Source organism: Acanthopagrus latus, chromosome 12 (genome assembly GCF_904848185.1).
Source record: "Acanthopagrus latus isolate v.2019 chromosome 12, fAcaLat1.1, whole genome shotgun sequence".
NCBI lineage: Eukaryota > Metazoa > Chordata > Actinopteri > Spariformes > Sparidae > Acanthopagrus > Acanthopagrus latus.
In genome coordinates, this window is record NC_051050.1 from 4,974,693 (window position 1) to 4,985,660 (window position 10,968).

General features: G+C 43.4%; 1 protein-coding gene across 1 annotated transcript; it reads left to right on the top strand.

The window, feature by feature from the left end:
- The first annotated feature begins 4,062 nt into the window (after nucleotides 1-4,062).
- Nucleotides 4,063-8,798, top strand: rgs7bpb (regulator of G protein signaling 7 binding protein b). Its single transcript, XM_037116848.1, has 6 exons — nucleotides 4,063-4,661; nucleotides 4,966-5,138; nucleotides 5,890-6,020; nucleotides 7,596-7,734; nucleotides 7,900-7,970; nucleotides 8,290-8,798. The coding sequence occupies exons 1-6, from the start codon at nucleotides 4,530-4,532 to the stop codon at nucleotides 8,379-8,381; spliced, it is 738 nt and encodes a 245-aa protein (XP_036972743.1). The 5' UTR covers nucleotides 4,063-4,529; the 3' UTR covers nucleotides 8,382-8,798.
- Nucleotides 8,799-10,968: the final 2,170 nt, after the last annotated feature.

Consider the following 10,968-nt stretch of genomic DNA (forward strand, 5'->3'; position numbering starts at 1 on the left):
CATAGGGCAACACTGAAGAAATGACACATTGCTACAATGTAAAGTAGTGAGTGTACAGCTTGTACAACAGTGTAAATTTACTGTCCCCTCAAAATAAGTCAGCACACAGCCATTAATGTCTAAACTGCTGGCAACAGAAGTAAGTACACCCCGAAGTGAAAATGTCCAAATTGGGCCCAATTAGCCGTTTTCCCTCCCTGGTGTCATGTGACTCGTTAGTGTTACAAAGTCTCAGGTGTGACTGGGGAGCAGGTTTGTTAACTTTGGTGTTATCACTCTCACACTCTCTCATACTGGTCACTGGAAGTTCAACTTGGCACCTCATGGCGAAGAACTCTCTGAGGATCTGACAAAAAGAATTGTTGCTCCACATAACGATGGTCTAGGTTTAAGAAGTTTGCCCACACCCCAAAACTGAGCTGCAGCACGGTGGCCAATACCATACAGTGGTTTAACAGTACAGGTTTCACTCAGAACAGGCCTCGCCATGGTTGACCAAAGAAGTTGAGTGCACGTGGTCAATGTCATATCTAGTGGGTGTCTCTGGGAAATAGATGTACGCGTGCTGCCGGCTTTGCTGCAGAGGCTGAAGGGGTGGGGGGGTCAGCCTGTCAGTGCTCGGACCATACACCACACACTGCATCAAATTGGTCTGCATGGCTATTCTCCCAGAAGGAAGCCTCTTCTAAAGGTGATGCACAAAAAAGTCCCCCAAACAGTTTGCTGAAGACAAGCCAACTCAGGACATGGATTATTGGAACCATGTCCTGTGGTCTGATGAGACCAAGGTAAACGTATTTGGTTCAGATAATGTCAAACGTGTGTGGTGGCAGCCAGGTGAGGAGTACGAAGACAAGTGTGTCTTGCCTACTGTCGAGCATGGTGGTGGCAGTGTCATGGTCTGGGGCTCCATGAGTGCTGTGGGCACTAGGGAGCTACAGTTCATTGGGGGAACCATGAATGCCAACATGTACTGTGACATACTTGCTGTGTCTCAGTTCAGGGTCTGCATCCTTCAAAGGACCTGGCATTTGCGATCTTCGAAGGTGAGTCCTTCGGAGAGACCTGCGATGACCATGTCAACCTTTAGAATATTTCCTGGTTGCGTCACCAGATGTTCCCGCCCCTACCCGTACGTTAATATTTATGCAGCCCAGGCCCGCAAAAGTGACAAGAGTAAAAGTAAGTTTGTGGTCATGTCAGAGCCACAGAAAATCCTGATTTTCTTTTTAACCTTCCAGAAAAGCGGCTCCGTTGGTGGCGCCTCCAGCTGTTATATGTCTGTTTGAGAGAGGACCCTGGAGAGGTAAACCTGTTATTTGAACCCACAGTAATGTTTGCATTTATCATTTATTAACCAGCCAAAAGTCAAGGGTAATCAACATACTGATACATGACGTTAATGGTATACATATAAACTGTTGATCGGCTACCATATAACCTTGACAATTGATTAAAAGTAAAGAACTCTGACTGCAATTCAATATCAAAACATTTTGCCATAAATGATCAAAAACAGAAAATTAATTCAAAATAAAACTCACAAGTTAACTGAATAATACAGCAGTTGATAACAAACAAAAATGGAATGGTCAGCCATCCGCTCGAGGAGAGGGAACGGTCTGTCCATGCGTTCTCTGCTGTCTCTTTCTCCTTGCTTGGCTCCCTCTGCAGCTGTATGTGCTCGCTGATCAGATTGAGGACTTCATCCTCTCTCTGCCTCTTTCTCCTCGACCCTGGCTGGCTCTCCTCCTCCTCATCCTCTTCCTCTCCCTCTCCCTCTTCCCGGTCAGGCACCGAGGCACTTGGCCCTGGTGTGTCCTCAGGGATGGAGGAAATTGGGACGGGAGGGCAGTGGAAGGCCTCTGTCCCAATACCTCATCCATTAGGACAAACCAGGGCCAAGTAGCAGCGCTGGTCCTCCAGCTTGCTTCTGTCCCTGGATATTTGCAATCCTAAGGCATTGGAAATCAATCACATCAGCAATTTTCAGCAAGGTATTTAATAACTTTCATGGGTAAAACATAATTTAGTTTCCACATCATCATTCAAACCTGCAACTACTTCGTTTTTTTTTTTGTTTTTTTTTTGAGTTTGTCCCACTTTTTTTTTTTTTTCTTTTGGCCTGCTGGGGCTTGACTTTGCCCTGCAGTACCATCTTTTCCAGAATTGTTCTAAACACAGAGAGAAGCAAGAAAAATGGTAAACACAAGATCATATTAACACAAGGATGCAAAGATTTACAATAACTGACATCAGGACTGACAAATGGGCTATTTATTATTTATTACTGCCTTACTTCTATCCAGCCGCGGCAGAATGTTTGGCCCCCGTGAAAACATGGTTGTTCTGACCTTGGAGTTGAATCCTAAACTTAGCTCTTTATTCAATTCAAATGTTTAATTAGACTTTACAGTGTTACAGTCTGGAAATAAAGTAGTGATCGCAGCCTGATCTGAATGTGTTCATCTTGGTCCATTTATGTACATGAAGTGAAAATAGTCTATAACATCTCAACAGTAACAATAAGATATAAGTCTGAACATCTACCATTTGAATGTGAAGGCTTTTAAGGCTTTATTTCAAAAGGCATCAAGCTGAGCATCACCAATGTATTTTGACTGAAAGTTTGAGGTTTTAAGGTCCCTTGAAGTCAACATATGTGGCGTTGGATGTTCAAATGCGTAACCAACTAGTATAAACCCAAAACTTACATTTAAATGCCAGATCTCTGCCATGTGACTTTGTCATGTTTTTTGCTCCTCTGTCTTTATTTTGGGCGCACAAAGAATCTTGGGCTATTTAAGGCTGCAAAGGATAGTAGCGCTGCATCCTCCAAAAACAGGTAAATGGAGGCCGCATGTGGGCTTGCCTTTGAACTGGGACAGCCTTTGCACGGCATGGTTGCGTAATTGGCCTTCCAATGCATCCTCTGAAGGATGCAAACCCCGAATTGAGACATAGCAACTGAAGCGGAGCATGATCCCCTCCCTTCGGAAACTGGGCCGCAGGGCAGTATTCCAACATGATAACGACCCCAAACACACCTCCAAGACGACCACTGCCTTTCTAAAGAAGCTGAGGGTAAAGGTGATGGACTGGCCAAGCACGTCTCCAGACCTAAACCCTATTGAGCATCTGTGGGGCACATTGAAATGGAAGGTGGCGGAGCGCATTAATGTCATTTTGAGGGGACAGCAAATTTACACTGTTATACACATGTTATGAAAGTCGCAGTTTGCCGTAATCAAAGTAAAATACAATCTGGTTTTGTATTGAACCGCTCAGTGAACCACATCGTCTCACTCAGCACACGTCGCCAACATGGCCGCCAACTTGGCACAGAAAAGGTAGAAAAGACTGCAATCACAACACATTTGGTCACATTGACAAGTGAGCTGCTAATATACAGGAGCAGCTCCACAATGTTTAAGTTACCCGTTTTGGTGACTGCTCATTGAGATGACGCCACTAAAGCGCCTGTTGGCTGTGTATTCTTATAATGACGTGTACTCTTTCACAGTCTGATATTTCACTAGTTTAAGATGAACTGCGACTTTATTGACTTGGAAAATGAACCTTTAAACTGACGGGGCTGCTATGTGCAGTTTATCACATAATGCAAATGCGATCATGGTATAATTGTCTTTCTCCATTCACTATCAGTCTGTTCGAAATAAAGTACCATGGAGCAAAACGGGAGGGGCGTGGCTTGGCTTATTGTCGTGTCTGCTTGTTTTTTTTTTAGATGATCTGCCCCCTGGTGGCCAAAAGAGCCTAAGCAGCTTTTTTCTTTTCTTTCTTTCTTTCTTTTTTTTTTTTTTTTAATGTTGAAAACTGCGAAAAATCAATCGAAGTCTGTCAGACTGACTCCTCCTGTGGATCAGTGCTATGCTTGGGACTACAAATGCTGTGACACAAAGATGTCTTTCAGCCTGTCAAAGCAGCCCCGGTGCGTTCAAATCCTCCCCGTCGTCCGGTCTGGACGGTCGTGCCGCAGATGAATGAGTGTGCGCTGCGTCGTGGCGCGCTGTTGCTCCTCAAACAGTTAACAAGCGTCGGTCGGCGGGTGACGACTTGTTTTGCTGTTGGCTCTCTCTCTGAATCCTCCTCACACGTGAGCTCGCGGCGGAAGACGGAGCAGCCTCCCCGTCGGCCTTCAGGAGGGGCTGAAGGTGACTCTCCTCTCGGCTGGGATGCACAGGCAGCTGCTGGGGGTCCGTCCGGCCCGCTACACGGTCCTGCTCCGGGAATAACGGCGCACCCCTGCTGGGAGGGGGGGGAGGGCTCCGAGCGCTCACCGAAACCTGCGACCCTGCTGCTGCTGGGAGAGCGGGTCATTTTCCTGCTTTAAACAGAGGACACGAGAGAAAAGAGGACTCTCTCTCTCTCTCTGTCTGTCTGTCTGTCTGTCTCCCCCTCTCGCCCCCCTCACCCGTGTGTGTGTGTGTGTGTGTGTGTGTGTGTGTGTGTGTGTGTGTGTGTGTGTGTGTGTGTGTGGCTCGGGCTCCGGTGGTGGGTGTGCATGCATGTGTTCTGCACCGTACGGGCGGAAAAAGCGCCCAAGATCTGCAGGGATCATTTTCCCCGTCAGTAAAGTGGCGCAGACGGAGCCGGAGCGCCGGGAGAGCACGGAGGGGGCCGTGGACGGCAGCAGGATGGTGAGCACAAAACAAAAGACACACTGACAGTCATCTGTGGTAGTGATCGGTAGGATCGTTGCTCTGCACCAGTAAAGGACTGCTGCTGCTGCTGCTGCTGCTGCTGCTTCTGTTTACCAGACAGACAGCGATTTTTATCATGAGCAGGCGCAGCGGTGGCGCAAAAAAGAGGGGTACTCATCTCATGAGAGAATCCTTGAAAGCTTTGGGGTTTTTTTTTTGTTTTTTGTTTTTTTACTGTGGAGAAGATGATTCCAGGGCTTGACAAGCAGTCGGTGGTTGTTGTTGTTGTGTTTCCCTGCAGACTGTCCAGGAATTCAACACCCTCGTCGCGCTGTACCGGGAGCAGGTGATCTCCGTCGGGGAGATCTCAGCCGACTGTCCGTCTCTGCGGGCTCAGATGCACCACACACGGTCCAAAGGATGCTCCATGGCCCGGGCTGCTCACCAGGACCTCGCCGACATCTCTGTCTCAGGGTAAGAAGGAAAACAAAGCGTGATTGGTATTGGGAAAGAAAGAAAGAAAGAAAGAAAGAAAGAAAGAAAGAGAAAAAAAAACAGCAGTAGAAAGGCGTCTCTCTTTGATGGTTATAAACATTTCCATCCCTGATTTTCCCTTTAAGTAGATCCGGTTTTTTTGTTTTTTGTTTTTTTTAATCATACTGTATGACTCCATGATCCAGCCAGTCCTTTGACTGAAACAATGCAAGATACATAACTGCTTACGTTTTATTTACTAGCAGTAGGAACTGATCACAAAAGACAGAATAGATATTCTGGTATGATGCGATAACAAGACAGGAGGAGTGTGAAAGTAAAATGAAGCGGACCTTAACCTTCCACCAAGCAGGAGTTCCACTCAAACCACAAATACAGAGAAATCCATTTGTTTTCATGTGGGAAACAGTGTTATAAAAATCCTAAAATCATTTTGTAATGAACTGTTAAACTGAATGTCATGTTATTACTGTTTTGTGCAGCAAAAAAACTAAAACAAAACAAAAGCAAAAACAAAACAAAATGTAAAAAAGAAAGCTACATCCACAGAGTCGCCTGCTCAGCCTGAACGTAAAGAGAACGTTTCCTCACAATCCCCTCTGTCTGTTCATCTGGATCTCTGCCTTTCTATTCCTTCCTTCCTCCCTGTCATCCTCTCTCCCTCTCTCTTCTCCTCCCAACCCTCCTCCTCCTCCTCCTCCTCCTCCTCCTCCTCCTCTTGACGCTGCAGTCCAGAGGATGGAGAGATCCACCCTGAGATCTGTCGGCTCTTCATCCAGCTGCAGTGCTGCCTGGAGATGTTCATAACAGAGATGCTCAAATCCATGTGCCTGCTGGGGGTGCTGCAGCTGCACAGAAAAAGTAACCTCACACACACACACACACACACACACACACACACACACACACACACACACACACACACACACACACACACACACACACACACACAACAAATAAGTGTTTTCCTGCCCCATCCGTGTGCATCGCGTGGCCGATACCTTGATGACCATGGTTCAAATCAACTTCATGTGTCTTTGATTGTGTTTTCATGATTATTGTCACTGGAAATATCCGTCCATCAATCAGAGAGGACAGAAGCCGGTAAAGCGGAGAGTTTTCACAGGAGCACAGGTGTGAAGGATGCAAATCACTGACACACTGTCAGTGCTGGGCTGTCCTAAATATTATTAGTAACACCTGCGCTGTTCCTGCTATGCCAAGTCAACATGTGTGCTGAAAAAAAAAAGGTTTATGTTGAACACTTGACGCTATAGTTAAGAAAAAAAAAAGACTAAGACAACATTGGTAAAATACATCATTAATTAAAAACAAAACAAGAAGACACAGATAAAAAGCTGCCAGAAATCACTCTATGATCACAAATCTAATATATGTACACATTATATTATAGTTCACCAACATTTCCCATGAATGAAAGAAAAACACACACATATTCTTTTAAAAAAAGAATAGGGCAGAGCACATGACATATCACAAATACTGAGTTATCATAGTGTGGTTTAGGTAAGGACGTGTGTCTCTATCTATGTAGGCAGGTAGGGTAGAGAGCCCATCTGCAGCTTATAGAGAAATTAAACAAATGACATAGTAACCGTCATTATGACTCCATCGCAGGGAGTCATGAAGACTCTAGTGAATGTGTCGACCTGCGTTTGGACAAACAAATAATAAAAAAAAGCGAGCACCTCACTGAGGCAGAGCTCCCCCATAGTGTAGAAATACTCTGTTATTAAATAAAAATTTTACATAGCATTGAAATATACGGTACTTAAAGTACCAAAAGTAAAAGCAGTCATTATGCAGAATGGTATATTTCAGAATACTGTATGTTGTGTTCTTGGTTTATATTTGTTGATGCATTAATGTGTCGTTTGGCTGTTCCACTTGTGTATTTTTCTCACATCAGTACAATCAGTATATGGTTGGAATGCATTGTGGCCATAACACCCCTACTCACATGAGATGCGATATAGACATGCACATCATGAGGAAATGACAGTTCAGCTTACACTCTGATGAAACAGTAGAGGGCAGCAGGGAGCTGTAAGTCTGGTCTACAGACGGCTTGGTTTCATTTGCATGGTATTTTCACATGAAGGGTTTTAGAAAATGAATATGTCACGTTATTTAATCTAGAGAAGAGGCCTGATGAATGTAAACGGTCCCTGCAGGGTCACAAGGTATTTGACACTTCAGAATGGATCCACTTGAGGAATTGTATTAATTGTATGATTCTAAAAACACTCTAAAGAACTGGACGTGCAAAAAACAATCACCCCATTATGGTATGAGATGGTATGAGAGTTATCCTGGTTTATGGGAAGAAATAATAGCAATACGCTTTTTTAGTTGTAGTTGTGGTGAATGCTTCTGAGTTGTGCTCACAGCTGGTGTCTCTGTCCGGCCCTGAAGGAACGGACTCAGAGCCGAGGGTGGACTTCAGGATGGATGAAAGCTCAGACGCTCCCATCCTGGAAGACCGATCCTCGTCGCCCATCGACTTCCTGCAGGAGCAGTGGCTGGTGGGAACCGATATTGAAAATATAGAGAGGTACACATCCTGCAGCTGCTTCTCAAATATATTATCACACTGGGTTTTTTTTTTGTTTGTTTTTTGAAGCAGCATAACCTGTATTTTTCCACTGCTGTGTAGTCAGGGTAATTAATCTACGGTGAAATAAGTATTGGCTGAGTTGGCGTGCCTTTGTTTTCACAGAGATATGCGAGAGATGCGAAACTTACTCAGCAAACTCAGGGACACGATGCCATTGCCACTGAAGAACCAAGGTATGTAATGTTTGTTCATAAAATCAGTCTGCAGATCTGTATTTACCACACGACAACTTCTGATTCTTTAATAAGTTTTCCAACCATAGGAACAGTGTAGTGATGTACTTGAGTAAAATCTAAGGGTACTTTAGTGTTAGAATTATTTGCTGCTCCGCTAAACTTCTAGTCCATGATAATGATTGGACAACTCTAGAAACTATTTGAAAATAAATGTTATTTTCCATTTAGTTATTCAGTATAGTTTAATATTAGTCAACAGCATCTCCTAATGTGATGACACGGTGAGTCCTGATTCCAAAGTGTTTGTTTGTTCCAGATGACAGCAGCCTGTTGAATCTGACTCCAGGTCCACTGGTCAGACAGAGGAAGAGACGCTTCCCCGGACTCTGCTGCATGGTGTCCGGCTGAGAGTCTGACGGCGGCGCAGTCGGCACCCGCAGGAAAAGACTTTTATTTGATCACATTTTGTGATGTACGCTTAAAAAAGGGAATCCTGAATCCTCATACATTTTATCCTTCAGAGTTTTTCTTTTCATACTATCTAAAATTGTAATATTGTAGTATATGTTATCAGATCCTGTCCCGTTTGTCTTCTTCATCTTGATGTTCCTTTTTTTTTTTTTTTTTTTTTTTTCTAAAGCCGGTCGATCGCTCGTTTCTTGAGATCTGCCACTCAGCTCGCTCCGGTGTGGTCAGTTTTCTTGTGTAAAAATTCTGGCTCGGATGGTATTTGGATTTGGTTTTTGGATCTTCAAACATATTTTTTTTCCAACAGTGGGGAGGGCGGTATATTGAACCTAGCAGTCAGAAAAGAATAAAATAAAATAAAGCAAAAATATAGTGCACGCCAACAGGTCTTTTATTTGTCAGTACCATTCAGGTTCTGCTCGGTGGGGCTCTAAAGACACTGGCATGGGCCTGGTACCTGTTACACTTTAAAACCTTTGCAGGACTCTATTTAGTTTTCTGGCTCTTTTGAAAGTGTTGCTTCTTTGCATTTTTTTTACTTCATCCTCACACAGTCAGCCAGCTCCCTTTCTTGTCTCTCTGCTGTGTTCCATTTCGTATAAAGCAAGAGTATAAAAATGTACATATTCAGGCTATGCACTGGCATTTTTAGTGATCAGCTGTCTGTGCTTGTGTCACCCCTCCAAGTCTGAATGTGTCACAATGTGAGAAGTATTAGTCCCAGCGACCTCCTGATGTATTCCATCCATACATCATTCAGTAGAGGCTCTTGCCAGGTGAGTCTCTGCTTGGCTGTGTTGTGTGACACCTCACACACAGAGCAATTCATCTACACTAATGATGCATATGTGTGATTGGCTTAGAAATATGTTTCTTCTCTTGCAAAAAAAAAACAAAAACAAAAACATTATGAATTTAAATAACAATGCGTGCATACATGTAAACATCAGATAATCAAAATCTGTTACAAAGCTTTGCCAAAATCATTTGCTCAATCTTGCCTCCCTCAGTCTCAAGCAGATTGAGGGAGGTAACCCCTGAACATTTCCTTAACAACAGATAAATGTCAAAAATGCTTATTTGCTAATATTTTAGTCCATAGCAGGGAACTTTGAAAACTATTGGCTGTACAGTAAGTGGTTTATAGAATATACATATAGTTTATATGTATATATATAGTACTTCATGAAATCTGCTGTGGCTGCCCATGGTCCCCAGGGGATGAATGCTAATACTTTTTTCTGACTTTAACATAAGCAACAGCCATAAACTCCCAAAAGATGGCAAGCAAACATAAATATCTAGAAAATATGTATATGGCAAGGTAAACTCGAAATTTCCCATCAAAGCCTAGTCCCTTTTTTATTTTACAGGGGCCAGGATTTTAGTGTGAAAAAAAAAAAAAAAAAGACTAACGGCAGTGTTGCCTGATCAGTGTTGATTGATTATGTTAAAGATGTCCATTTATTGTGTTACAGAGATGTTTACTAAAGTGAGCATGCTAACCAGCTAGCCCCGGCTTGTCCTGTCTCGCAACACCACTTTGTAATTCTAGAGGCGATTGTCTAGTTTCTGCTGGGAGGTGTAACAGCAACAAGTTTGCTACTTTGTCTAACAAACAAACAAAATAAACTCTCTAAATGGAGAAGTTGCACCCATTTTTAGTACTAAAAAGAAAAATACAACTGTACACCTTTTGAATTCATGTTTCTCTCTTTTACCAAACTAAGAAGAGCTTATTTGCTTCATTGACTCATCGTAAATCACACAAAATAAAAAGTTTGTCGTTCCCCAATCACCTCTGGTTTGGTTGAATTAACTCTTCAAAGAGTACGATGTGCAAATATTCCAGCTTTAGGTGCGGTTTGCACACACTGCTGACGCTCGACTCTCTCTTGGACCTCTGTCGCTGTACCTCTCTACTGTCCAAGCATACAGTGTCTTCTCGCCATGGAAGTCATAGTCCTGGTCCAGCTGAGCTTGGTGGTTTTGTGTGGTTGCAGTTTGGGCAGACTCCCATCAGCTGATAGGGTCACTTAGCTCTACAGCTAACTGAGCTTCTGGCAAACAGCAGCTAGCTACAGCTCAACAGTATATTGAGCAGCAGTTAGTGGTTAAGCAGTTAGTCTGCAGTTAGTCAGCTTGTCTCTAGCATCACCCTCAGGACAAAAGTAATATTTGACAACAAAAGTGACAACATTTTGAAAATAACAGTGTAAATTATGAGATGCTTCTTTTAATGCCCCCTACATGTAATCTAACCTAGCCAATCCAATTATAACAGTTATACCACCATACAGAGAAGCTGAACCATCAGTATGTTGCTCTTCCTGTCCAATACTTTAAATTTTGGTAGTAATTATCATTGTGGCCTCTAGAGGGGACTTGCAGGGCTTTTAGTTGTTTTAGACATATGTGCTGCATGTCTTGGCAGTCTTCCCTGAAAAAGGGCTTTGCAGATGCTCCACATACAGAAACAGTTGAGCTGAAAAAGCCACGACCAAACAACAACATGACATTCACACAT